Raw genomic sequence first — 27,690 nt, 5'->3', positions numbered from 1 at the left:
GACATTACTAAATAATAGGGTTTCTATTTTTGGTGCGACCGTGGGAAAATGCAATCTCCATGACCATCGAAGAATAGAGACTGTTCTCTGGGAGGTTGGCAGGGTTACAGGCATGAGGATAGGAAAAGAGACACTTCAACCAGTTGTTTGAGCTGAAATCCACCTTTGGAGAAGGCAGGCTGCACCTCTGGAAAGGACCAGGCCTTGTGGAGGTGTAGCGACTGTGCGGTCTTACCGATTTAGAGAGATAGCTAGGTATTGCCCACCGTTCACTTTGCTCCTTGCTGCTAAGAATCTTTTCCAGTGGATGGAAGTGCACTTAGGCAGATGTACCTGCCTTTTGTAACTTCATGGAGATGTCTGGGAGCTGCCTTGCCTCTTTTTCTTCACTTTCCTTTGGCTGCCACGCTGCTGGTGAATCAGGTGTTTGGTTAAAGGATCTGTTTGGATCTTGTGCCCAAAGATCCCCTTTCCCCCTCACGCCCCAAAAGGCAGCAGCAGGAGAGCCCTGACACTGGCATATCTGGGGCACTGGCATCTGGTCTCAAAAGATCCCCTCTTCCCCCTCCCTCTGTCTGGCGAAACTTCCCTCTTCCTTGTCCTCCACCTTTTTGGGAGAAGGAATTCAGCACAGCCTTTGAGACCTGAGAAATATCAGGGGGGTGGATTATTTCAAGAACTAAAAGAGGGGTCCGTGTAAAAACAGGCACAGGATCTGCCAAGCTCAAATTAATGTGCAAGGAATAATAAAGATGCTCACAGGAAGCGAGGTGACTATCCCATCATACAACTAACTGTAAAGAACGCTATTTCTCTTTCTTCTTTCTGAAGCCCTTTCCAAAGAATGATGATGGTATATAAACCTCTGGAAGGGACCCCAAGGGTCATCCAGTCCAACCCGCAGCATCGCAGGAACATGCAGGAGTCCCATACGGGGAACAATCCTGCAACCTTGGTTATGCAGCAAATGTTGCCCTCTTAAATGGCACTTTAAAGCCTGCTTAAGTATACTTCAGGGATGCACACCTCTCCTGCAGCCGCAAGTTCAGCCAGGAAGCAAACATAGCTATCCACTATTCTTGACTGGAAACAGAGGAAGTTCTGCTTACATCCTCCCTGGGAGCATTTCAACAGTCAGGGGGAGGCCCTGACCCCTAAGCCTAACCCCAAGCCTCTCCCTAACCCCGACCCTAACAACAACCCAAACCCCAACCCCTAGACTTACAACAGCAGACTTACAACTTCTGACCTTTGTCAAAGGTAAAGGTAAAGGGACCCCTGACCATTAGGTCCAGTTGTGGCCGACTCTGGGGTTGCGCTACGCATCTCGCTTTATTGGCCGGCGTACAGCTTCCGGGTCATGTGGCCAAAATGACTAAGTGGTTGGCCATCATACGACTAACCTGGAGGTATGTTTTTCTGTTTCTTCTTTGTGAGGCACTTTCCAGCTCTTAGGAATATGCAGGCGTCCCTTATGGAGATCCCCCTGCAAGCTTGGTGTTCACAGTACGAAAAGGTGGTAGCATTTAACTGTTAGGTGTCACAGCCTAAAGTGAGGCACCTTTGCCATCATACAACTAACTTAAAGGAATACTATTTCTGGTTCTTCTTTCTGAAGCACATTCCAAAGAATCATATGATGGTGTATATATCTATCTGGAAGGGACCTCAAGGGTCATCCAGCCCAACGCGCTGCTAGGCAGGAATATGCAGAATAACCACTAACCTTGGTTGTGCTGTCAAGGTTGCCCTATGAAATGGCACTTTTAAGGCAATTTAAACTGCAGCTGCAAGTTGTGCCATGAAGCACACCTTGCCATCCCCTTTTGCTGACTGGGAGTGGAGGAGGTGCTGCTTACAGTCTCCCCAGGAGCATTTCAGCAGTCAGGAGGAGGCCTGAAGCCTTCGGGATTGTACATCTGCTAAGAACATTTATGCCTCCAGAAAAGGAAACCACCATGACCCTGCTCTAAGGGAATGCTCATGAGTGTATAAACTGCTTTTTTTTTTTTAAGAACACCTCTCTTAACATTACAAACTGCTGCAAATTTTCAAAATGCATATATACGTGCCAATATTTGTCAATGTAAACGATTCAGTTGGCTTTTGGTTTTGGCCCCTGTTGCAGGGGCTCAGCCCACTTAGTCTTGTGCCATTGGGGTCCCAGCCTATGTGAATAGCGGGGGACAGTCTTAAACCTTTGCTTCGCCCCTGCTGTAGTGCACATTGCACAGTTGATTTTTAAGGGCTGACACAAAGAAACACCCCCCAAACTGTATTCTGAAGCACTTTCCAAAGAATCACATGATGTTGGGTGAGTGGCTGAGTATATATTGGGAAGGGACCCCAAGGGTCATCCACTCCAACCTGCTACAAGGCAGGGATTTGTGCATGGCTGAGGGATCCACACTTCTCCTGCAGCTGCAAGTTCAGGTATGCCATGAAGCCCCCCTTGCCATCCCCTTTTGCTGACTGAGAGCAGAGGAAGGGCTGCTTACAGCCTCTCCCGGAGCATTTCAACAGTCAGGAGCAGGCCTGGAGTTCTCGGGGTGATTGCACATATGCTAACAACATTTATACCTCCAGGCAAAGGAAAAACCATGAGCCTACTCTGAAGGCTCATAAATGTAGAAAAGTGCTTTTCTTGAGAGCACCTCTCTTAACATTGCAAGCTGCTGCAAGTGTCCAAAACTGGTGTCAAGTTGCTGGTTTGTAAATATTAACTATTCCGACTTTATTGATCTGAATTACTCAAATGGCTTCTAGTCCTGGCAACTACAGCAGGGGCTGATCCCCATTTCTTCTTGTAGTGTTCAGTTCAGAGTATCTGCTCAAAAAATCAAACAGAAAGCAATGGCGGGTTGCCCTTAAGGCTGGGGGGAGGGAGCAAACTGGGTCTTCTAGACCCAAACTGGGTTTAGGGATGCTCCATTAGACAAATCAGCCAGCTCACTGCCTCTCTAATTCACTGGGCTTCCTTGCAAATTAATTATCTTTTTTAATTTATGCCTCTTCCAAAACATTTATCTTAAAATTTAACGTGCAAGTGCACCACTTTTGGATGCTAATTAATCTCCGGTTGGATTATGTGGATAAATCGATAGGTGAAAGAATCAGTGCCTTGAGTAATTACCTGGTTAAAGCAATTGTTCATCTGAAGAAATTAAGTTCAACACATTGCTTTGTCACCTTTAGATAGCCTAACAAGAAAAGGAATAGGAGACAAACCTCACCAACATGGGTGAAGCCAGGAGGTGCTAGCCTACCCCAATCAAATAAATAAAATTATTTAACTGTATTTTTACTGTACTGTGGTGGTTAGAGGGGTGAGGCCAAGCCCCACTTGGTTGGGTGTGGTATATCAGGAGTGGGGTTGTTTAAAAATGTTCCTATATGTTATATGTTAATATGTCTTTCTATTTTTTCCCTTTTACCTTCATGACTTTTCCTCCATCTCCTCTTCTCCCTTTATCACCCGAAGTTTCCTCCTCCTCTTTTTCAGAACAGGAATTCAGCAGAGCAAACCTAAGAAATATCAATAATGTCAATTATTTTCACAAGAAGGGAAAGAGGGATCCATGTCAAAGCAAACATATAATATGTCCAGCACAGATTGCAGTGGAAGAAAGAATCAAGTGGGAAAGGAGCCAGCGTACGACTAACTGGAAGAAATGTGTTTTTCTCCTTCATTTTTTCTTGTTTATTCTTGTTTCTTCTTTCTGAAGCACTTTCCCAAGAATCATATAATGGTGCATCTAGCTGGAAGGGACCCCAAGGGTCTTCCAGTCCAACCCGCTGCAAGGCAGGAATATGCGAAGGAACCACAAGGGTTCATTTAATAAAAATAGTAATAAGTGAAAGAATTAGGATCTTGAGGAATTAGCTGGTTACAAAAGCACCGCTTCAAGCAGTGCATCATCTGAACAATACACTGTTTTCAATACATTAAAGGCGGCCTGAGGGGGGAAGCAATGGAGATCTGAACTCACAGCCAGTTCCTCTGGAGTTGCTGCAGCCAAGGGGAGCTTCCCTGCCCCAATTCCAATAAATACAAATACTATAATGTTAAGGCTTAGGGGGGAAGAGGCCGTGTCCCACTTGGGTGGGTGTAATTTATAATAATAATAATAATAATAATAATTTAACATTTAATGTTAATAATAATGAATTACTCTTTCCCAGCCACCCACAGAAAATTTAAAAAGCGATAAAACATAATATACTACAAATCTCCCAAACCATTTTATAATAAGAACCATTATAATAATGCTAACAATTTTAAAATGAAGAATAATCCTCATTTATTCCCCTTCCCCAACAGAATATTAAAAAATTCGACAAAACGTAATATATTACAAACTTCAACCAAGCCTTTCTAATAATAATAATAATTTAAAAATAAATTGTGATAATTCTTTATTATTATTTCCCGCCCGCTCACAACAGAAGACAGTCTTAAAAGCACGACCAAACTCAGGCGCTTCCTTCACGAAAATGGCGAGGGAAACGCTGAGGCGAACACGCGTCCAATGCCTGGCCCCGCCCACAGCCCGACCTGGGATTGGCCAAAAGGCCGACCTATCGCCACCGAGTTTACTGCTGCAGCGGCTGCTGGGCGCATGCGTCGAGCGAGGGGGTACCTAGGGCGGCCATTTTGGACGAGGGCAAGGGGACTGGAAAGAGGGGGGAAGAAAGGGCAGAACAGGCACCACCCCCACCATTCTGGTGGAGGGCCTTCGACGGCCAATCCCAGGCCGGGCGGTGGGCGGGGCCAGCAGTTTCCCGCTTTTTCTCCCAGCTGTTTCTCAGCTGATTCTCCTCAGCTGTTTCCCACGCCCTGGAGTTGCTGTAGCCAAGGGGAGCTTTCCTGACCCCAATTCAAATAAATAAAAATACTATACTTTTAAGGCTTAGGGGGGAAGAGGCCATGTCCCACTTGGGTGGGTGTGATTTATTAAAATAAAAATAATTTAACATTTAATGATAATAATGATAATAATAATAATTTATTACTATTTCCCAGCCACCAACAGAATATTTTTTAAAAATGATAAAACATAATATACCGTATTTTTCGCCCTATAGGACGCACTTTTTCCCCTCCAAAAACGTGGGTGCGTCCTATGGGGCGAATACAGGCTTTCGCTGAAGCCTGGAGAGCGAGAGGCAGCTCTGCGCGACCCTCGGAGCCCAGCGCCAAGCCCTGAAGAGCGGCGCAGCTCCCTAGGCTTGCGGATAGCAGGCTGTTCTGGGGGCTGGGGTCGGGGGAAGCTCGGGCCTCCCCAGCGCCAGCCCCGTGCCTGGGGGGGAAATTATTATTTTTTCCTTATTTCCCCCCCCAAAAAAAACCTAGGTGCGTCCTATAGGGCGAAAAATACGGTGCTACAAATTTCCCTAACCCTTTTATAGTAAGAACAATTATAATAATAATGATAACAATTTAGAAATTAATGATAATCATAATTTATTACCCTTCCCCAGCCTCTGTGGGCTGCTCCCAACAGATGAAAAACACGACACAACATAATAATTACAAACTTCCCTAAGCCTTTTATAAATGATAACAAAAGTAATAATTTTAAAATCAATGATGATAATCCTTTATTATTGGTGGCTCCCAACAGAATACAGTAGTAAAAAGACGACAAAACTCACAAGCTTCCTTCACGTAATGGCGCGGGAGACGCTGAGGAGAGAACGCCGAGGAGAAAAAGCGCCAAAAGCCCGACCTGGGATTGGCCAGAAGGCCGACCTATCGCTGCCGAGATTTTGCTTGTTGCTGTGCATGCTGGGCGCGTGCGCTGAGCGGGGGGGGGGGGGGGGGAGCGGAGCATGACGGGAAAGCGGGAAACGGACCGGAGGGGGGAAGAAAGGGCAAAGGACGCGCCACCGCCGCCATGTTGGTTGAGGGCAGTGGGACCTAGCCTGCCGTTGGGTGGCGCTGGTCTCCCTCGTGAAGTGGGCGCCTCGTTGGGGGTCCCTGCGAAGAAGGAAGGCCGGAGGGCCCCCCTAAATCCCCTCCGGGAGGAGTCCCAACAGTGCCTGAGGGGCCTGCTTTCTCATCATTATTATTATTATTAATGATTCTCCTCCTTATTCTCCTCCTCCTCGCAGCGTTTCCCTGAGCGCTGCTTCCAAGCTCCCTCAGGAGCAGCCCAGGTAGACTGCCTCTGGCCCAGGAGGCTCCGCCAGAGCAGAAGAGGCACAAGGTGGGCTCCTGGCCTCCCGGGGGTCTTTTGGGGTGCAGGGGTCAAGTCCTGGTATCTGCCTCCGCTCTGCCGGCCTTTGGCCCGCCTCAAGGGTCCTCAAGGGCCATCTTTGACCCCTAGCCAAAAGGCGACTTTTCCGGGACATTGTTTACTCTGAGCCCAGTTTGTCCGGAACTGCCATTCTCATTAGGGAAAAGGTCCCAGAAAGAGACCAGGACACGGGCAGGTGGGCAGTCCGAAAACGGAACAGCTGGCCTCTGACCCCTAGTCAAAGCCGACCTGGGAGGGGCGGGGCTTGTTGCTGAGAGAGACGGAGCAACGTCACACGCACGCACGCACGCTCGGATGCCGGCCGGCTCGCTGGCGCGTCGCCCGTTTCCCGGCGTGCCTCGCGCGCCCTCCGCGCTCCCCCGCCCCCCCCGCCGCTTCTCCCCCCCGTCGCCCAGCGGAGACGCCAAGATGGCGGCCAGCAATTACTACGGCTTCGCGGCCGGAGCCCCGTACAGGTAGGTGGGCAGCAGGGGCTGCGCCTGAGGGGCGAGGGCGGCCGGAGGAGGGGTCTGGACGCGCCCCGCCTCCTCCTCGGCGCGCTCCTTCTCGCTCCTGCACAACAGCCCGGCCAGGTAGGCCGATGCTGGCGCCCCTTCCCCCTCTCCCCCTCCTCCAATTATGGTAAGAAAGAGAGGCAGCTGAGAGGACAGACATCCACATTTCTGAAATTTGCCCAACCTGGTGCCCTCCGGATGTTTTGGACTATAAATCCCATCAGCCCAAGATTGCATGGAAAATAAGGATTATTGAAGTTGTACGTGACACGAAGCCTGGCAACTCCAACCTGGCTATGTGGGAATCGCTTGCAGACGACCTCAGTGCCATTTTCCCTTAGCGGCCACCACTTTTTTCCAACCTCATCAGTCTCTCACTTGTCGTCTTCCTTCTCAGTGCCCAGCCTGCTCCAGCTTACTGCCATCCCGCGACAGCAGCCAGCTACACAGTCCAGCAGAGCCCTGCGATAGAGCACGCTGTGCCCCCCGCCTATACTCCAGCTATACAGGCAGCCAGGTCTGTGGCATCTGCAGCATATGGGGGCTACCAGCCACCGTCAACGCAAGACTACGGTTATGGGACGCGGCAACCAGAGCCAACCCCCCAGCCAGCTGTCGCCCAGAACTATCAGGTAGCTGCTAATCAGTACCCTCACATCGGTGGGTTGGGTTTAACACAGGGGAGGCAACTAGCGGCCCTGCAGATGTTGTTAGACTCCAGACCCCTGCTACAACATTGATTCCAAATATCTAGGAATGATGGGAGTGGGGGCCACAGGTGCCCCTTGCCTGATATTTTAGGGGCTGGAATAAAAGTATTTTGCATACTGGTGTTTTCTAATTGTCCTGCTCCGTGGGGTGTTCTCTGGGTCTAGGGTCTCAGTCCCAAACACTTCCCAAGAGAATGGGATTCACAGTGCGGCATTGCCTCAGCAAGCCATGGTCAGGTCCGGGGAATCGTTCAGCTGTAAGTCCAGGAAAGGGGCAACACAGGAAGGAGGTGGGGGAAGGACCCAGAATCAGGAGCCAGAGATCTGTGTTGTTTCTTGCAAGAGGCACACATTTTATGAGCTAGTCCCCACCACACGGACCAAAGCCTAACTGCAGCTGCTGGTGGCAAATAAGTTCCTGGGTTGATTCCTCCAGATCTGTGTGATGACTGTGTGAGTCCACATTCTGTTGCTGCTCTTTGGCCAGGACCTTTTGGTGCCAGTGTTCTTGAGGTCTCCCACCGGGGCATCCTTACCACTGGTGGCAGGAACCTCTGGCACTGGGTGGTCAGGTTTGGGCATAACGAGCAGCTGACTTTCAGGAGAACGGAATGGCAATAGTGAGCCTTTCCATCATGTTTCATTGTGGGGTCCAAAGTGTGCATTGTCCCAGGATCCCATATGTGCAGTGGAATGAGGTGGGAGGAGGGGCTGCAGCACCTCAGACGACAGAGACTGCTTTATATGCTCCTCCATTGTGTGTGTAAAAGGAGAACAAGGTGGGGGGAGCTCTTTGCAAACTGCTGCGTTAACAGCACCAAAGTGACTTCCCTGGCACACAAGCCTGGCCAGAGCGTCTGGAAGTCCTGGGCTGCCCAGATGAGAAGACCCCCTCCCCTTTTTGCTTCCCTGATGGGATCGAAAGGAAAGCAGAGCAAGACGTTGGGCACCAGCTGTTGTACAGGGCACCATCCTACTGTCTTAGGGACTCCACTCCAGATTTGTCCCGGGTTTACTCCTGAAGCTTCTCTTCTCCCTTCCCATAGGTGTCAATAAATTCCATGCAGGTTAGTGAGCAGGTTGGCCGGGGAGGGGGAGGAACCCCATCCTACATCTGGTGGTCTGCTGGAAGAAGGAAGACCTCCTCCAGGCTCATCCAGCCCCCTGTAGGCTAATATTTTTTTCAGACTTATAACCTTTGTGGGCTTATTTACAAAGCTGTTGCAGTGCATGTTTTATGTGTCTAATATACATATAATTGTGGGAGGGGGGAATAGTGAGTGTTCGCCATAAGTACAAAAGGGGTTGGAATCTGACCATTCTGAACACGTCTAGTCTGTATCCTTGTTTCAACGAGGCTTGACAAAGAGCTGTGCTGGCTGGGGCTGGACAATGTCTGTTTTAGTTCTTGTATTCATTTCCAAGGCCCTTAGCAACTTGGGTCCAGGTTATTTTAAGGATCAGCTGACCCATTAGTGATCCCTGGGATCTTTGGAGGAGTCTCTGTTGGTGATCCCGCATGGCATACAATGACCAGAAGCCATTAATTCAGTGTTTTGGGCCCAAGCCTGTGGAACTCCATCCCACCTGAGATGAAATAGGCATCATCCTTCCTGAACTTAAGGCACATGGCAAAGACTTCCATATTTCAGCAGCCATTTTATGTAGTATTTCAGATTATTTGGTTTTATGATGAATTTTTGTTTTATTCTTCACATGGTTGGTTTTTAAGAAAACAACTTAGTCGTGCTAATATATGTTACCGGCATCCATCTGTCTCGAGAGACAATGGATTGCCACTCTTGGGGTGAAGTCTAAACGCTGTGTTAGCAGCATCAAAGTGACCTCCCTGGGGCGCAAGCCTGGCCAGTGGTTCTGGGGGTCCTGGGCTGCCCAGACAACAAGACCCCCTTCTTGCTGTCGCTGATGGGGTCCAAAGGAAAGCAGACCAATGCATTTGGCTGCAGGAGTTGCTGGAAGGAGGTGTACCAGGTGCCATCCAATTGTCTTAGAGACTCCACTCCAGATTTGTGTAGGTTTTACTTCTCCCGAAGATATCCCTCGAGGCAGTGGAGGTTTTGGGTCAGAGTTTTCCTTCTTCTAGATGGGCTCCGTTCCCAGGTGTACAAGCACCACCTGCCCTTCACTTCCCTCTACAGCACATGCAAAACCCTCCATCTGACCCCCTCTTGGTCTTGTCCACTTAATCTGCTGGAGCCTCTCTTGACGTGCAGGGGAAGGCCCTAACTGGCCAGGAGGTTGAGGCCTATTAGCTACCCTCACCTGGTTTACCCAGCCAGTCAAGGCTCTTTCACAGGGTGTGGCTGTTGTCATAGAATCGTAGACTGAGAAGGTATCCCAACCCACTGCGATGCAGGAATCTCATCTAAAGCATCCCTGACAGATGGCAATCCAACCTCCGCTTAAAAATCTCCAAGGAAGGAGAGTCCACTACTCCCAAGGGAGTCCGTTCCACTCTCAAATAGCTCTTCCTGTCAGAAAGTTCTTCCTGATATTGAGTCGGAATCTCCTTTCTTGTCTCTTCTCTTCCAGGCTAAATATCCCCAACTCCTTCAACCGTTCCTCATAAGGCCTGGTTTCCAGACCCCTTGATCATCTTGGTTGCCCTCCTCTGCACTCGTTGCAGCTTGTCAATATCCTTCTTAAATTGTGGTGCCCAGAATTGTCACATACTGACAGCTTCTAGGAGCCGCAGGTGAGAGCTGAGTGCAGGGGGGGCACCAAAGGAGCATGATGTGTCCCCCACAAAGGTACTACCCCTCCCCTAACACCTCATACACCTTTGCTAACATATAAATACCTTAATAATAATGATGATTTTATTATTTATACCCCACCCATCTGGCTGGGTTTCCTCAACCACTCTGGCCGGCTTACCCAATGGACCAATACAGCAACTGTTTTGGAGAGCAAGTGAAATCAATTCCTTTCTGACTTTAGTGGGCTACACACACACACATAGCTATATGGGTATGATTGAAGCTATAAATTTGTTCTCAGAGCAGCTAGGGGGAGAATTCTTTTCCCCAAGCATCTGAAGAAGTGGACCTGAAGAAGTGTGCATGCACACGAAAGCTTATACCAAGAACAAACTTAGTTGGTCTCTAAGGTGCTACTGGACAATTTTTTAATTTTTTATATATATTTCAACTGCGTCAGACCAACACGGCTACGTACCTGAATCTTTCCCCAAGCAGTACAACCTGGGATAACTTTTTTTTTAAGCATCTATTTATTTTTACAATTAATATACTGCCTCCTCCAGCTGGTCAGAAACTGCATTGCAGGGGGAATATGGAGGAAACAAACAGAAAGGAAGGACTTCTGATGGGATGGAATAATAGGGCAACTTCAGGAGTCATCAGGCATCACCTTCAAATGAGGTTGGGGGCTCCATGTAGATCCTGGACTGCTCCCCTTTGCTTGAGTGGAATGAGAGAGGCACAGTGATGTCTCTAGCATTCCCCAGATGTTGCTGCACTAAATTGGGAGCTCCAACACCTGGGAGGATACAAACGTCTCCATCCCTGTCTTAGGAGGAATCAATTGAAGGTGTGTAAAAGTGTCCCTGGCTTTTCTGCCCCCCCCCCTAATATTTAAGCTACCTTAAATAAGCCACCCAGAAAAGGCTCCTATCAGCCAAAAGATACTCTGGGTTATGGGTCGCCCTGTGGAAGGCATCCGGCCGGCTTGTGTTGCCCTCACCTGCTTATTGACAGCCAAGTTTTGTTTTGGCAGGATGGCTACAGTTACGGCCGATCCCCAACAGCAGGCGGCTATGAGACCAAACCATATTACCAGACGGTGGTCACGCAGCCCCAACACGTGGCCACGGACTCGTACTACCACTCGAGTGAGTTCAAATAGGGAAAAAAATCACTGTTCAGGCGTGTTCAGAATACTAGAGGCTTGTGGAAGCATTTGTGAAGTAGTTTCCAGTAACAGCTGTGTTGGTAACGGGGAAGGTTTGGGAAGCAGCCATGGCGATGGGGGTCATCTTAAGCTGCCCCCTTGCTGAGCCACTGGAGCTGTCCTGCACTGCAATCTCACGCTGCTTTGAAGCTGGTTTAATAGAAGCAAGAAGTTCACTTTGTGTTGGAATAGAGATGAGTGCAGTTACTCCTTTGTAAGCAGTTCATACAGCTTTGAAGCTGTCTGGATGAGCGGTTCTCCCAATATGAGCCTGCCTGGGATCTGGGGGGGGGGGCGCTGTTCCAGTTCCTCCACCTTGACAGGCATGTTTGGTGAGGACATGAGACAAGGCCTTCTTGGTGGCTGCTCCCAGACTGTGGAACTCACTTCAGTCTAGTTGGCTAGGCTAGGTCTCCATCTGCTTTCCTTTTGCCATGCCTTTTGCCACCAACTGGCTGTTGTGGATGGTCTTCTGAGGCTGAATGTTGTTGGGGTTTTGTGTGTGCTTTCAAAGGGTTTTAAATGTTTCAGCACTGCATTTTTAAAGGGTTGCTTATTTAACTGTTTTTTAATATTTATATTGGTGTACTTGTTTAGATTTGTGCTGGGAGCTGCTTTGGGTCCCGCATTGGGAGAGAGGATAGAAATAAAATAAATAAAATAAGGTGGTTTATTTATATGTTGCTGTTCCCTGTTGCTGAGGAGTCTGGTCAGGCAAGTGAAATGAAGGATTGTATGTTAGCTGTTCTCTAGCCTCATTGAAATGAATGGCTCTTAGTCATGTTCTTCAGTTTCACTGGGTCTCCTCTGAGGAGAATTTAGTTGGATGGAAGCCAGGCAAAGCCCAAGGAGCTCAGGCAGGCAGAATCCGGGCAGGAGTCGCCTGCTGCTCTCTGGTCTTCAGCGACTGCTCTCTGTCCTTCGTAGACTCCCAGAGCAGCTACAGCCAGCCTGCAGCCGTGTACAATCCAAGCCAGCCCCAGAGACAAGTGACCCCCGTTAAGCCCGTCCAGACTGTGACTGCTTCCTCATCCTATAGCACCTACCCAGCCTCCACGACATGCCAGCAGAACATCTCTGCCTCCTCCATCCAGTCGTACGCCCCTTCCTCTTCCACCTACAACTCCTCTCCTGCATCCTACTCTGGTAAGAGCTTCTCAAAGGCCTTGCTTCCTCTTTCCCACTTCCTTTACCGCAAGGGTGCAGAGCCTGTGTGGCCCCAATCCCCATCGTCATTGACCGTGCCGGCTGCAACTGATGGGAGCTGGTAGTCTCAACAACACTGACCTGTTTCCTCATCCCTGCTCTAGGAAACATCCCCTTTCTCAGGAGACAGTGCCTCTTCTAAGTACCGGCAGTGAAGAAAGGCTGCTTCTTAGAGCAGGGCTGGGGAACCTGTGGCCCTCCAGAAGTTGCTGGGCTCCAGCTCACCTGCTGGCTAGCCAGGCTGGCTGGGACTCGGGGGAGGTGGAATGGCTGTTGCCTCCCCCTGCTTTGCTCGTCGTGCATCAACAGGAGGTCTTCTTTCTCCAGGGTCAAACTACTCCAACTATGATGCCACTGCGTACGCGGCAGCCAGCGCTTCCTACTACCAGCCCCCCCAGCCGTCGCTCGTGCAGCAGCCGCCACAGCAGCCCCTGCCTCCCACGCAGCAGCAGCCCAAGCCCATGGGGGGCTCACTGTGGAGCGACGGAGGCAGCAGCAACTCCACCAGCAGCTACAGCAAGAAGCCCCAGTACCCCAGCAAGCCGCTCAAGCCCAAGGGGCCCCCCAAACAGCCTCAGCTTCACTACTGTGAGATCTGCAAGATCAGCTGCGCAGGCCCCCAGGTGAGTCTTGCTTCTTCCCCTTTGGTTCTTTGGCAAAGATTTGTCTGCTGTCTCCTGATGAGCTACTCAGGGTGCCTTAACAATCATTTGAAGCCAAGCATAAAAATAGGCCACAATGCAAATGAAAAACTCATGTCTTACCTCCCAAAAAATCCTGGCAGCTGTAGTTTGTTAAGGTAGTTGGGAATTGTGATGGGTTCCCAGGATTCTGTGGTGGAAGCCATGTGCTTCGTGGTGTGGCTGAGATACAACAAAGGCATCAGTTTTTTCCTGATAAAAGAAGTACCTGCCTGAAATGGAGAGGTTTTCAGCAAATGGCAAAACACTCTGAGAGGAGTCCTTCCAAACCTCATGGAACAAAGAGTTCCATCTTTTAGGTACCCCCACTCAGAAGGCCCTTCTCTGGTCCCCGGCAGCAGCAGAGCCTCTTGACCAGACCTTAGGCAGGAACCAGAGGTACAGAGTCTATGCAGATATGGTTCAGGGAGCCCGTGGCCAGGCAGATGTTGTTGGTCTTCAGCAGGGCCAACTTGACCCACAAGATGGTCAAACTGTGAGGCCGTTTCCCCCAAACCACAACCACCTGCGCCACCCTTAATGTCAGTAGTGGAGATGGGACTATCAGTGTACCCATTGGGAGCCTTAAAGTGTGATCCTGATGGCAATTAGGCAAGGGAAAGCAGGTTTGGGCTGATCAAAAGCTGCTGGATCAGCTGCACCAGTGAGTCCCTGAAAGGGAATCCTCTTTCTCACGGCCGATGCTTGCAGAAAACAGGTAAAGGCAAAGCCTCAGGCACGTGGAAGCTCCTTGCAAGCCCTGCCTTGGCTTTGATGCCCGGACTTCAGAATGCCTAGTGTCCTGACTTCATTGTGACACCCGATGATCCCGCCCGTCTTGTCAAATTTGGACCACAAGCCTAGGATCTAATACGGATCTGGACCACTGAGCCAAAAGGGTTCCTCATAGCTTCCCTGCCCCTGCTTTACAGTGCCAGGCTGGCTTGTCTTGCCCTGGTTGCTTACGAAGCCCCTCAGATTTACTAAGCACTGTACAAATGGTTCCTCTAGCTCCTTGTTCTGTATTCATCAGGATAACAGATGCTTTTGGAAAGCCCTTCCACCCAAACAGTCCTTGAATGCAGCAGCTGTCCCCTGTTTACTCCGCAAAAGAATGGTGTTCAGAGATCTACAGCCTTTGAACATAGCAGTTCTCTTTAGCTCTGACAGGGAATCATTGTGGACAGAGCTGTTCTCCAGAAAAGACATTTCTCTTCTCCCTTTAGAGCAAGGCTGAGAAACCTTAGGCCTGGGGGTTGAATGCGGCTCTTGCAGCCTCTCTGTGCAGCCCTCGGGACTCTTCCCCCAGCCGTGCCTTCTCCGCAGGCCTCGCACCTCACTGACCCTGACCAGCCCTCTCCTCGACTGCTTTTGCAGGGCCGGAATGTGTCTTCAGAGTGCCATAATGCCTCTTTGCACCACCTCCAGACACAGCTCACCTCCCTGCACCAACACAAGGCCCATCCTGGATCGCCCTCCACTTCTTAGACGTGCCGTAGGCCATAAAAACGTTTCGGGGCAAGAGGATCCTGCCATGTCCTTCCTCCCACCCCCTGCAGACTTACCGGGAGCACCTAGAAGGACAAAAGCACAAAAAGAAGGAGGCGGCACTGAAGACAGGGAGCCAGGCAGGGGGCAGCGGCCTGCGGGGGGTCCAGACCCAGCTGCACTGCGAGCTCTGCGATGTTTCTTGCACCGGGGCAGATGCTTACGTGGCCCATATCCGAGGAGCCAAGCACCAAAAGGTCGAGTGTTCTGGGACGCGCAGGGGGGCACCGGGAAGGAGGATCTTATGGGGGACTTGGGTCCACTCCAGGGGGTGGCCCCTCCGCCTTCCGTCTCCTGGGGCGGAGGACAGGGACAAAGCGAGCGTTGGCTGACTGCCTCTGGCTCCCACTCTCTTTGGCCTTTCTGCCTTCCCCAAGGGGCGCCAGCTGCTCCTGCCCAGAGCCTGTGGTGAGCTGACGCTGCCCAAGTATGGGGAGCCTGTGCTGGGCCGTGTCTCCCCTCCGCTGAAGGACATGTGTCTTCCAGGTCCTCAAGCTGCACACCAAGCTGGGGAAGCCCATCCCTTCCGTCGAGCCCATGATGCTCAGCGTCTCTGTGAGTCCTGCCAATGGCTCCGCCAGCAAGCCAGCTCTGCGCCCCCCTGTCTCCACCACGGCCAGCGCGCTGGCAAAGCAGGCTGTGGGCACAGCCAACAGCACACCCAGCCCGAGCAAGCCGCTTTCTGCCAAGAAGCCCCTGGGGCAGGCAAAGCTCTTGTTTCCAGGTAGGAACTGTGGCGGGGGGGGGGGCTGGGCGAGAGGCTTTGCAGAGAGGCGTTCTCTGGGGAGTGATCTCTCTGCGCAGGCCGGGGGGTGAGGGGTCGAGGGGACTCCCTGTTTCTGACTGCAGGTGGGGGGGGCTGCAGCCCTCCAGGTGTAGCTGGACATACAACACCCATCATCCCTGACCATTGGCAATGCAGGCTGGGAGCTGCAGTTCTGCAGTGTCTGGAGGGCTACCAGTTCTTGATCTGAGAAGGCATTTCTCCATATCAAATAGAGGCAATCTTCCATATTATTGCGTATTATTCATAGGGAAGTGGTGGGGAGGGGTTCGGGGGGGTGTGAAATTGGCAAAGACAAACTCCATGAGGCCTGGTTCCCTTTTATTTCCTTTATCCTTGGCTGCCTAGCACACCAGGGAGGGCTAAGCCTCCTCCACGCCATACATTCAAAGCACATGGCTTTCCCCAAAGAACCATGGGAACTGTAATTTGTTAAGGGTGTTGGGAATTATAGATCTGTAAGCTACAGCTCCCAGGATTATTTTACGGAAACCATGTATATTAAATGTACTTTAAATGTGTGGTGTGCCATTTTACCCTAGTCTACAGTGCAATACTGGTTTTGTCTCTTAAAAAAAAAACCCAGGGCCTTCCAAAATCTGACACACACACCCCAGATCTGCGACCTGAAGTGGTACAGGCCATTCTTAGGACCTCATTCCGCTGCATGCATGGCTGCCTCCTTGGTCCCTGGCCAAGTTGGCCTGTAAGGGGAAGTTCCTTCATAAAAGCAAATGGTGGCCAGGTCAAGATCTGAGAACCTCCATGGCTGTTTTATCAGGAGCAGGCAAAGCTCAGGTGACAAGCGCAAAGCAGGAAGGGGCAGAAGGGGTTTCCCCGAAAGCCGCGAGGCCAGCAGACGAGTCCCCCCTCAGCAGCTCCGGAGACGGACTGAGGGATCTGCTGGACGTGCAGCCTGTGGGTCACGATTATGTCGAAGAGGTAAAGCAAATGGAAAGGGAGGACGTGCCTCCTTCACTGAAATATTTGCCGGTCATCTGTCAGGGATATTAACTGAGTTACTTCAAATATCTTTTCCACCAAGGCAGTGTAAATGGGGCAGGAGAGCTCTTTGGAGCCGGGCTTCCAAGGTTGCTCCCTTGGCTCAATCCTGCTTTCCCCTCTGCCTCTCCCTGCATCTCTCCCTGTGGAAGATCTGGCAAGGTGGGGGTTTTCAGGGCCTGGTTTCTGTCACATGGGGGAGATCTTAGCTTTCCTGCCTCTCAAGACTAGCCTGGCTGAGACGATGCCTCTTGCACCTCTCCAGGTCCACAATGACAAAGGCAAGATGGTTCGCTTCCACTGCAAACTTTGTGAGTGCAGCTTCAATGACCCCAACTCTAAAGACATGCACTTGAAGGGCCGCCGGCACAGGCTGCAGTACAAGGTGCGAGGGCTGGGAGGGCCTGGTGTGGGCTGGGCCTCCAAGGCTGGCAGGCCCAGTGGGGGAGCCCCTGTCTGGCAAGACCCACCTGCTGTGAGAGGGGTGCAGGGAGCCTGTTTGCTTCTGTGGGGCCAAAGACAGCAATGGGTGAAGCAGTCTTTGGCCCCTGGGCCTGGGGGTTTCCCTCCTCTCTTCTACGCGTCCTCTGCGGCCCCTTTTGTTCCCATCATCCCGCATTCCAGTTAGAGGCAGATTGGTGAGTCTTGAAGCTTCCATTTTGATTTCCAACAATATCTTTGATGTAATCTTGTTCTGGAATGCAGAAATTAATGATGGGAGCGCTGGGGAGGCTTGGGCCAAGGCCCTGTTTCTGGAAGTCAGTTCTGCCAGTTGTAAATTGGCCGTAATTGTAGCCTCCACAACACTGGGTGGCTGTGAGGGTGGAAGTCAGGACTGCAAGATAGGAAGGGACCTCTGTTAATGCCCACCATTTTGAAATACAGTTAGCTTTTCTGGATTCCCGCACTAGAGAATCCTGGAAAGTGTGCTTTGTATGGGTGCCAGTAAATCTCCCCGAATTGAGCAGGCTGCCTGGAGCAGCAGCATCTGGAAAACCCGGATGGGGAAAGCGGATGGGAAACGATTTGGGGCCCAAGTTCCTGGTCCCTCTGGATCTTTGCCCCTGGACACAGCTTGTAGCAATAACTGAACAGGATGAGGCCCTCTGCTCTATTCTGAGCCTGATGGCAACAAACCTCTTGCAGAAGAAAGTCAATCCTGACTTGCCAGTCGAGATCAAGCCCAGCAACCGAGCTCAGAAGTTGCACGAGGAGAAGCTGAAGAAGCAGCAGCTGCGGTCCCTGGGGAAGAGGCGCCGAGAGGAAGAGCAGCGCTGGCACCTAGAGATGAGGCGAGTCCTGGGGAAGGGGCTGGGGGGGGGAGCGTCCCCTCTGCGTGCAACAGCAGGTCCCAGGTTCAGTCCCTGCCTGTAACCTTGGAGAACTGCGCTCAGTCGGTGTAGACATTGCTCAGCTGAATCGGCTGACTCAGGAGACCGGGAAAGCTGCCTTGAAGTGCTGGATCCATGTTTGCTTTCTCTCTTAAAGGTCAGGTCCCAACTCTGGCTGGCCTTTTGCAGGTTGATGGCTGTACTCTTATCTGTGGAAGAAGAGGGAGGGAGGGCAGAAACCCAGAGGAAATATAGACAGTCTCTTCTCCTGAGCAGCTTACTGTCTAAACTGGGCAGTGTAGGATTAGCAACAGGAAGCCAGGAGACGCAGAGGCCAGTTTAGGCATAACCCTCACCGTTGTTTAGCTTTGCTCACATGAGTTCTGGTCTCACATGTTTTCCCGCTTTTCCTGTCAGAGGAGGAGGAGATTGGAAATTTGCTTTTTGAACTAATCACAGTTCCTTGCTACATCCAGGCACGTAGGAGGGGGGGGCCACACGTCTGGTTAAACTGCTGTTTGTTTAAACAAGCCAGCCTCATGAAGCACAATTTTGATCCTGGTTACTTTGAGCAAGCCATTGTTCCAACTCATCACAGTTTTGTCTGAGTTTGGTGCAATGGAGAACTCGGTTGAGTTTCCTGCTGTCCTCCTCGGAGGCAAGATGAAATTCGTGAGCTTGAGGCTGGTGCTCAGAATGCGGAATCACAGTTTAGCGTAGCATCTGAAAGGGCAGGGCAGGAAGAATGTGAATGTACAGTGTCACGGGAGGAAGAAGCCTTGGAGGCAGACCAGGATGGATGGACTGAACAAAAAGATACAGTCCTCCCTCCAAGTCCAGAGGGTTTCCTGCTGTTGGTCCATAATCCTGGCTGGTCAGCTGCTGGCTCTGCTTGCTGCTGTCCCTCCTTCCTGTGAGAGAGCCAGGCTGTTCTAATGCAGCATTTCTCCCGCCTTTCCCCTCCAGGCGCTATGAAGAAGAAATGTACTGGCGTCGGGTGGAGGAGGAGCAGCTGTACTGGGAGGAGCAGCAGCGGCGGCACCTGGCGGCAGACTGGCCCCCGCCACCCCTCATGGGCAGGCCTGGAGTGCCAGTCCCCCTTCTCTTGGTGGGTATCCGGATTTGGGTGGCATTTCCTTCAAACCCCAGGCTCCCTGCAAAGCCAGCCAGCTGAATCACACCGTGAATCTATTCCAGTGTAACGCTAGACCTGAAGAAGCCTGGCTCTTCGGCTCTTCACATGGCTGCCAGGGGGATCTGGAAGCATCCATTTACTGGTTTGAAGTGACCAGTTTCTTGTTGCTCATGAACTGTGGTTATTCTAAACCGGGAGTTTGGCAGCCTGACATTAGCAAAGGTGCGGCTCACGTTCAGCACCAGCCAGGTTATTGGCACTGACAGTGGGCTGAGCACTGACATCAGGGGTGGGGCAGGGGATTGCGGGTGACTTGCGGGTGGAGGAGGAACCTGTGTTAGTTCTAGTTAGGGCTGCAGGCAGGAGGATCCATGTTCTTGGCTCAAACTCTAAATTTATTGAAAGAAGCCAGAATCAAAACTGATTTCTGCTCCTGGCTTGCCTCAATGAAAAATAGTTTAAACATATCACTGTTCCCAGTTTGGATATAATGAGAAACTGTGTTCGTGTGAACCAGGAAGTGAGTGCTTCTGGTTTCTCTTCCTGACTGTTGGAAGAAAAGTGGGGCATGTAAAAGTGCAAGGCTCAGTCATATCGCGCTGAACTGTGATTCACCTTTTCCTCACCTTGTTTGCCCGCTTGAGTTGACAGACTCCTTCTGTCCATTTTATCTCCCTCAGCCCACCCGGCGACCGGACTCTTCTGATGACCGCCACATCATGACAAAGCACTCCAGCATCTACCCAACAGAAGATGAGCTGCAGGCCATTCAGAAAGTTGTCTCTCACTCTGAGCGTGCCCTTAGGCTTGTCTCTGATTGGCTGACGGAGCAGGAAACAGAAAAAGAGGAAGGCAGTAAAGAGAAAGGGTAATGCTTTCAGGCCGCCTCTGTTCTTGACCTTCACTCGAATTATGCTCACAAACAACCCTGTGGGGTAGAACAGGCTGAAAGAGGGTGACTGGCTCAAAGTCACCAAGTCTTCCTAGTCACTCCTAAGCACGAGGCCAGGCTGCCAACAGGGGAATAACCTGCTCCCCTTACTTGAGGGGGGGGAGCAGCAGCGGCACACAAGTGCCTTGGACATCCCTGCTGGAACCCTTCCTGATGCATTTAATCGCCCGTGCTAGGCAGCTAGTCCTCATGAGCACACTTCCTTTCCTGCCCCTCTCCTTTCAACAGGAAGGCAGATGACCCTCCCCGGCTTCTGAAAGGGGTAATGAGAGTTGGTGTCTTGGCAAAAGGGCTGCTTCTCCGCGGAGACAGGAATGTTCGCCTGATCCTGCTCTCGGCCCAGAAACCTACCCTGGCTCTTCTCCAGAGCATCACGGAGCAGCTGCCCCAGCAGCTGGAGGTAAGGAAGGCCTCTCTGTGCTCCGCAATCAGACTTGCCAACCTTTGGAGAGTAGGATGTGTGTATTTTTATGTATTTTAGCTGTTGTTTGTTTGTTAAATTTCTATTCTATTCTATTCAAATCCTGTGTCTGGATGGGCCTGCTGAAACAGAAAAGGTTCCCAGCAGGGATCGAAAAAGAAAACAGTGGTGGGGCCCACCTGACATCAATAGGCAGGGAGTTCCAAAGGACAGCTGCTACTAAACTAAAGGAATGACTCCTTACTGATGCCAAGTGGACCTTAATGATCACATTGGCATCTTACGTGGAGCTGGAATTGTCTCACTCTGCTCTTCAGTTGCTGTTTTTGAGTCTGCCTTTTATTTGAGTTTTATATTGTGGCACTTTGTACACCACCCTGGAATCGTTTGAGGAAGAGCGTTTAAGAAAAATACCTAAGTATAACAAATGACAAGAGGCATGACGCAGTTTCCACAGTAAAAGCAGGTCCCTGCTCCCAGTGAATCTAAGATCTGGCCTCTTGGGCCTCACTTCCTGGCTTTGGGACTCTCCCCAGCCTGCCCCACACCCTCCTTGAGTGCCTCTGCCTGGCTGGAATGTGTCCCTGGAGCTCTCGCCGCTGTCTCCTGCTTGCTAGATGGAGCAGTTGTGTGTAGAAACCTCTGGCTCTTGCACACCTGTGTGACAGTCCTGTCTGTTGGGCAAGCATCAGCCACCACTGGCATGCAGCTCCTGCTGATTGTCCTCGAGGACAGCAGCCCTAGGGTCAGAAGTTTTGCCATCTCTGTCCTAATCTGTATTGGGCCGGAGGGCGTACCTCCAAGGCGGATGGAATTCTCTTTTTCTCCTCATCTGTCCCAGAAGGTGACGAGTGACAGTTACGAAGTGCTGTCCAACTCGGAGGAAGCCAATATTGTAATTGCGTCATGCAGAGAACCCCAAATGCAGGTCACAGTTTCGTTGACGTCTCCCTTGATGAGAGAAGAGGCCGCTGCAGATGCAGGTGAGCCTTCAGAACTTTATTTATAAAAGTTTAAACCTCAGAGTTGTGTATAGGAACATAAAAACCTTTAAAAGCAGAACAGAGCAGAACGTTTGGGTCCTCAAGGAAAGTTTTAAGTAAGTGTGGGGGCCTGTCAGCATGAAGAAAGTCTTCAAGAGACACCTGAAATTCAAATTTGAGGGTGTTTGCCAAATCACTCCTGGAAGAGTGTTCGACAGCATTCACTTCAACTAAATTTTACTCACTAGTAGACCCATTGAAATTAATGTATATCAGCGTAGCATGCGGAGCTGGAGATCCTGCTGGTGCTGTTTGTGTTGCCTTGTTTTACCTTCCCCCCCTTTTCGGAGAGGGGAAAGGGTTGGCATCTGGGCAGATCTGTGGTCCACCACCAGGGGGCAGCACCCCAGAAAGAAGGGTGCGGCTGTCTCCCTCCAGCTTCCCTGCTTCTCTGCCCTGGGAGACGGCTGGCATCTGGCTTCCCCTCAGGAGGCAAGGCGGTTTCCCCAGAGGATGCTGCGACAGGAGTCCTGGGTGCCAGAGACGGGCTTTGACGTCATCCCCTTAACCCCAAGAGCTCATGCCTTTGCTGTAAGCCACCCTGGAGATCATTTGATCGAAAGGTTGGGCCTTGTATCATTTAAAATAAAAATAACCTGACCTTCAGCTCTGGCTCTGACCGAGTTTCCACATCACCATCTCCAAAGGAACCGACCAGGGGTGCTTTGTGGAAGTCTTCCTAGCTAGAATCAATGCTTGTGGGCGGCTAAGCATTCTGCTTCCATGCCTGCTCTTTTGTAATGTTGCTGAAGCCCACCCCCTTATGGGCGGCTGGAAGGAGCTGCTGGGGGTTGGGGGGAGAGAAGGCAAAGAAAATTGCTTTTGCAGCCTTACTGTAGTGGCAGATCTCGCGAGAAAACTCTCCCCCAGCTGTGGTTGCCCATTAAAGCAGGAAGAAAAAGGGAATGCGGTTTGAATGCAAATGGCAAGGGAACCCCTCCTTTGCCAGGGCCGTTTCATACAACGTCTTGGGTGCGCCCGTGTCTGGCCAATGTTCCCTGCAGGAAACTCACAGGCTTGTAAAGGAGGGGTGTGGGTGCATCTCCGCTGTGCAGAGGGGCCTCTGCCTTTCGCGTGCTGCCATGTGCACCCATGTGTTGTGGGTTGAGGGGGGAACATGGGGACGGAAGAAAAGCCTGTCTGGACCAGGCCAAGGGCCTCTCTGGGGCATCATCCTGCTCTCACGGTGGCCAAGCAGATGCCCCAACGGGACGCCCACAGGTAGAGCTTGAGCGCAAGAGCAGCTCTTCCCCACTTGTGATTCCAGCAACCTGGTATTCAGAGACTTTTACTGACAGTGGAACTAGGAATATCCCCGCTACCTGTAGATGGGATGCTCAGATGGTTTATTACAAGGTGTAATATGCTCAAGGTGTGTATATGGTTCTCTCCTCCACATTTTATCTTCCCAACAACGCTGTGAGGTTAGGGAAGCAAGTTGAGGGAAACTGGCCCAAGGGGACCAGGGAGCTTTGTGGCAGAGTTCAAGCCCAGGTCTCCCCGGTGATCCTAGTCCAACATGCTGATTGTTGTGCCACATTATGCAACATGGGTTGCCTTCTCTTCTGGCTGACTGGGTTGCAGCCTGCCTCTTCCACCTCCTCCCTCCCTCTCTGATTCCTTCTTAGAAACATCACCAGAACCTCAGCTCGACTCTGCAGAGACCTTGAACAAGGATAAGTGCCTGGAGTCCCTGGCTGCTCTTCGCCATGCAAAATGGTTCCAGGTAAGAGGAGCCGGTTTGGCCAAGGGCCGTGTCCGCCCCCCTGGCCCCCGAGAAGGAGGGTCCAGTTAAGCCACCAAGTCTTAACTTGGTGTTTTTTAAATCTTATGATTTCAAATCCACAGTGACCCATTTCAGAGACAACCCTCGGCTTTGTTAGAGCATCACCAGTTTCCCTTTTTCTTAATTTCTTGTGCCCTGACATTTGCTTGTTGTGGAGGGGGACAGTTCATGGTTGTTTTCTTTCAAGACATGGATCCGAGATGGATTTGTTTTTTTTCCCTCTCCACAAAGGCCCGAGCCAACGGCCTGCAGTCGTGTGTGATCATCATCAGGGTTTTGCGGGACCTCTGCCAGCGTGTGCCAACATGGGGTGCTCTTCCAGATTGGGTAAGGAGGTGGGGAGAGGCAGCACCTTTTGGGAATTCATACGCATGCACACGCTTGAACCAACAGTACGATGCACATCACAAGATTAGGCCATTCCCAGTCTTGTTTCTAGCAAGTGAAGTAGACTATATATGTTGGGCTTCAGTTCACCCAGGTCGTCATAGGAGCCCCTTCTGCATGGGTATAAGTGGGGGGGGAGGCGGTATTCGGAAAGGAGGCCTCTTCAGTGATGGCCCCCAATAGTGGAGCTCCTCCCTGCTTGGTGCCACAGGTGCCTTCCGCAACCCGGTGCCCTCTTGACCTTGTTGGATTCCCAATCCCATAATCTCTGAGCCACTGGCTGTGTTCAGGGATGGTGGGAGGAGCTTGCCTAATGTTCAGGGACATTGGGAGTTGAAGTCCAAGAGCAAATGGAAAGGAGAATGTGGGGGAAGGTTGGTTTGCATCCATATTGGTTACTTGTTGCTGCTCCGCAATTGGATTCCTCTCTCAGAGCTACAATTCCCAGAGTGGTTTAGCCCCTCTTCCCACGGATCTCTGGGGGCTGTAGTTCTTTGGGCTGAAGGGTGTCCTCCTCTCAGCACCCTTAACAAACCACAGTTCCCAGGATGCTTTAGGGGAAGGTATGATACTGCTTTAAGTGGGTAGTGCAGACAGGCCATAGTCTGAAGCCAATACCTATTTTTAATAATTTTTTTAAATTGGGAAATGCTTAGTGGCATTAAGAAAGGCGCACTTCATTCTCCACAAGATATTCACATGTTTATAAACTGCACTTTCCATATAAGAAGTTGTCTTCTTCTTCTCTTCCAGGCGGTGGAGCTGCTGGTGGAAAGAGCTCTGAGCAGCGCCACGGGCCCTTTGGGACCTGGGGAGGCCATGCGGCGGGTCCTGGAGTGCCTTGCCACCGGGATGCTCCTGGCAGGTCAGCTCTGCAGGCTGCGCCAACGGCAGTCTTTCTCCCAGTTTTGGGGCAGGACCACAGCTTCTGGCTCAGAGCACATGCTTCACGTGCTAAAGAGCCCCCATCTCCAGCATCTCCCAAGTAGAGCCTGGAGGGGAGGGAAGCCTGGAGAGCCAGTGGCCACCAGGGGGCGATGTCCCTAGACCAAACCATGTTCACCCCTCCCCTCCTTCTCCCACAAGATTCCTCTCAATGCAGCCCTAAGAAGGTTCTGAGAAACCACTTCCACTGTGTACTAGCTCCAACTTTGGATTTGTGCTAAAACTATTTGTTTTCTATTATTACTATTTAAAAACAAGTATCTGGCCTTGACGGCTGTGAGCAACACAGTGAAATCACAAAAATAGGTGAGCAGACCTGCAGTGCTTGAAATTGGTACTTTGGTGTCAGCACACAAACACCCACAATGCAGCTTAGCAGCCGAGAAAACCCTGGTTGGTGGCTTCTCATTCATTTTAGGTTCGTTCCTTAGTTTTCTAAAAGCTCTAACGTAGATTTGCAATCTGCAACAACAAGGGTTTGGGGGGGCTTAGGTTTCCCCATCTCTGCCCTAAGAAGGATTTGATCCCCAGAAATGAACTGGAGAAACAAACACTAGGAACACTCCTTGTCACCAGCACCAAGGATAGGGCGCTCTAGAGGCTCCAGCCCCCTCAATATTTTGAATCTGGGTTGGGAGTGGAATCAGGTTGCTAAAAATCAAAGTTTGCCTCCTTCCTATGCATAACCATGCTGCCATGTTCTGCTTCCCTGCAGATGGCCCAGGGCTCCAAGACCCCTGTGAGAAAGAGCCAGTGGATGCCTTGCAGAGCATGGCCAGGCAGCAGCGAGAGGACGTCACGGCCAGCAGCCAGGTGGGTGGTGCCTTGGGCTCTTTGCCTTGAGCCCTGCAGGGCCGGCAGAGAGAACTTGCCAGCCCTCCAGGCATCTCCATGGGCAGTGCTGGCTGGGGCTGGAGGGAGTTGGGAGCCCCACCGCTCCTGGAGGACCAGAGGTTCCTGATCTCTGCTGTGGGGCTTGTGAGCTTAAAACTAAGCTTATAGGAATCACGAAAGGCTTCACCAGGACCACCTGCTTCCCCGAGTGGCGCCTGGCTCACTTGCACTTAAGTGTCATGAAAGAGAGACTTTGGTTCGCTACAGCTCTTGGTCTCTCTCTCTTCAGTGTGTCATAGCCCATAGTTGGCTGCTTGCCGTCTCTCTCTAGCCAGAGGGTGTCTTGCCCCTCCTTTGTCGCAAGGGCAGATCTGCGATTTGGCGCTCATTGCCTTCTCTTGATGTCAACCAGCGCCAGGATCCAGAAATGTGGAATTTGCTCTGTCAGCCAAGGGAGCCGTAATTATGAGCACTCACCTAGAAATTCCTCTGAGTTAGGACAGTGTAGTTTAGTAGCAGCAGGAGGAGGAGGAGGAGTCGCTTGTTACCTAAACAAAACATAAACACATTATACCATAAAAGAGAAACCATAGAAAACATTAACATTTTCATGTAGCACCAACATTCATTAATGTTTATCTATATACTTTTTGCTCTAAGCTGATTGGGGAATGTTTGCTCCACCCTCAAGAAGTCATTTATAGATATCCTTAAAATGTGAACGCTATTCACTTCTTTCAAAATAGCAATGAAGTGGGAACTCAGTGTGCTGGGAAAGCAGGAGTAGTTTAAAGCTTAAGGCCTGGTTAGAAAGGGAATGATTCTGCCTGGCACCTAAAGATATGTAGGGTTCAGAATCCTAACCCTGTGTGCATCTTTGCCTTTCTCCCTCCCCGCAGCATGCATTGAGGATGCTGGCTTTCCGTCAGATCCACAAAGTCCTCGGCATGGAGCCCTTACCTCTGCTGAAAAACCGGCCCGGCCCACACAACCGGAAGAGGCGGCGGGACATCGAGGAGGAGGGCGAGGGCGAGGGGAAGAAGGACAAGAAAGAGGGGGAGGAGGGCGGGGCCTAACCACTCTTCCACAGTTGCAAAATATGGTTTTTGTTTAGTCTAAAATTTTGGTAATTTTAGTGTGTGTCCCCCCCTTTAAAAATGAAATAATACTGTAGATTGTTTTAATACTGTGCTTCAGTCATTAAAGGGATTCCATCATTCCATAAGAGTGGTCTTGTTTCTGCAGCCTGGAGATACACTTTCCACCTTTCCAATTGCTTATCTGAAAAAAACTTCCTTGCAGCAACATGTGTCATTTTTAAAACAGCCAAACCTCTGACCATTCTCTCCCCACCCCCTTATCTTTAAAATGCATCTTGTGAAATGATGATTCAGGAATTGCAGGCTTAAGGATTAATTGTTCATTGTTCTGGAGCCTGGTCAGAGTTGGAGGGGATCCCTGGGCTGAATTGAACCAACTGGCATATCTGCCACTGGAAAACTTCAGTTGCTCCATAACATGCGATGCAACTTGCCCCATAATCCTGCCAGCAGCCCTCTGCTGTGTGCTTTGGGCTGGCTCCAGCTTTGAGGGCAGTCGGGTTGCTGGGCTACATCTCTACTTCAGTGGGTCCCCTGCTGTGCCAGTGGATATTCACTGAAGAGCTTGGAAAGGGGGTTGCCATTTTAGTTTCCCACAATGCTTCAGAGGGACGCCTTGTTGCAGACATTGTAGGAATTAAAAGGGCCCAGCCTCAGATGGGGTTGCCCATAGCATGGGGAGAGGGAAAAGGGCCCAGGGCAGGCAGCTGTTGGGGATGGGCCCTGAGGAGCAGGACAAGGTCTGTGCCAAACCTGCCCCTGCTCCACATGATTGGTTGGTGGCTGGGATGTCTGGGGAAGGACTGAAACCCCCCCACACACACACAGGGAGTTGCTGTTTCCTCAATAGCTTGTTACTCAACTGCAGAGAAGGAAGTTCTTCATGAGAAATGGTTGTAGTCAGAGTCAGACCATCTAGCTCAGTATTGTAAAGTCTTAGAGGTAGTGGCGCTCCCAAACTTCTGATGGGAGTCTTTCCCAAACTTTTCTGAAGACAGGCTGTTGGCCCGTGTAGCTCATCTGCAAACGCAGTCTTGGGTTTTAGACTTGGCTGCAGATTTCAGGGGCTGAACATGGGACCTCCTGCATGCAACCCCTGAGCACAGCACTTGCCCAGACTTGGAAAACCCAGGCCCTTC

The 27,690-nt window shown here is 50.9% G+C and overlaps 2 protein-coding genes across 5 annotated transcripts in view; one reads left to right on the top strand and one right to left on the bottom strand.

Annotated features, from left to right (window-relative positions):
• Window positions 1-4,679, bottom strand: part of LOC310753232 (uncharacterized protein) — a 37,280-nt gene extending 32,601 nt beyond the window's left edge. Inside the window, exons 1-3 of one of the 2 annotated variants that reach the window (XM_083594288.1) lie at window positions 4,361-4,679; window positions 3,435-3,525; window positions 338-408 (exon numbers count right to left, since the gene is read on the bottom strand). The gene's annotated coding sequence lies outside the window, so the exon portion shown is untranslated. The remainder of the gene's footprint in view (window positions 1-337; window positions 409-3,434; window positions 3,526-4,360) is intronic. The other variant, XR_014543295.1, reaches the window with a different exon arrangement.
• Window positions 4,680-6,558: 1,879 nt separating this feature from the next.
• LOC310753206 (zinc finger RNA-binding protein-like) lies at window positions 6,559-26,676 on the top strand. Of its 3 annotated transcripts, none has more exons than XR_014543281.1 (19): window positions 6,559-6,715; window positions 7,152-7,386; window positions 11,224-11,338; window positions 12,325-12,543; window positions 12,931-13,226; window positions 14,843-15,028; window positions 15,318-15,555; window positions 16,397-16,557; window positions 16,883-17,002; window positions 17,764-17,909; window positions 18,915-19,056; window positions 19,764-19,951; window positions 20,264-20,435; window positions 21,298-21,439; window positions 23,128-23,225; window positions 23,473-23,612; window positions 24,426-24,537; window positions 25,333-25,430; window positions 26,351-26,676. XR_014543281.1 is itself a non-coding variant. In XM_083594264.1 (19 exons), exons 1-19 carry the CDS (start codon window positions 6,669-6,671, stop codon window positions 26,525-26,527), a joined length of 2,985 nt encoding a protein of 994 aa, XP_083450390.1. In that variant the 5' UTR covers window positions 6,559-6,668; the 3' UTR covers window positions 26,528-26,676. The 3 variants fall into 3 exon arrangements, 2 of the variants coding, with proteins under 2 accessions (XP_083450390.1, XP_083450389.1); XM_083594264.1 differs by having other exon boundaries at window positions 21,301-21,439; window positions 23,517-23,612; XM_083594263.1 differs by having other exon boundaries at window positions 23,517-23,612.
• The last annotated feature ends 1,014 nt before the right edge of the window (window positions 26,677-27,690 follow it).

Source organism: Podarcis filfolensis (genome assembly GCF_964270895.1).
Source record: "Podarcis filfolensis genome assembly, chromosome: 18".
NCBI classification, from domain to species: domain Eukaryota; kingdom Metazoa; phylum Chordata; class Lepidosauria; order Squamata; family Lacertidae; genus Podarcis; species Podarcis filfolensis.
This window is presented reverse-complemented; position numbering and strand designations above follow the sequence as displayed.

What these genes read in the sequence shown, in the direction of transcription:
- LOC310753206 (XM_083594263.1), top strand. Translation starts at nt 6,669, where the DNA reads ATGGCGGCCAGCAATTACTACGGCTTCGCGGCCGGAGCCCCGTACAG. An exon ending in GGGGTGCTCTTCCAGATTGG is followed by an intron (nt 23,613 to 24,425) that starts GTAAGGAGGTGG and finishes CTTCTCTTCCAG; the next exon opens with GCGGTGGAGCTGCTGGTGGA. An exon ending in CACCGGGATGCTCCTGGCAG is followed by an intron (nt 24,538 to 25,332) that starts GTCAGCTCTGCA and finishes GCTTCCCTGCAG; the next exon opens with ATGGCCCAGGGCTCCAAGAC.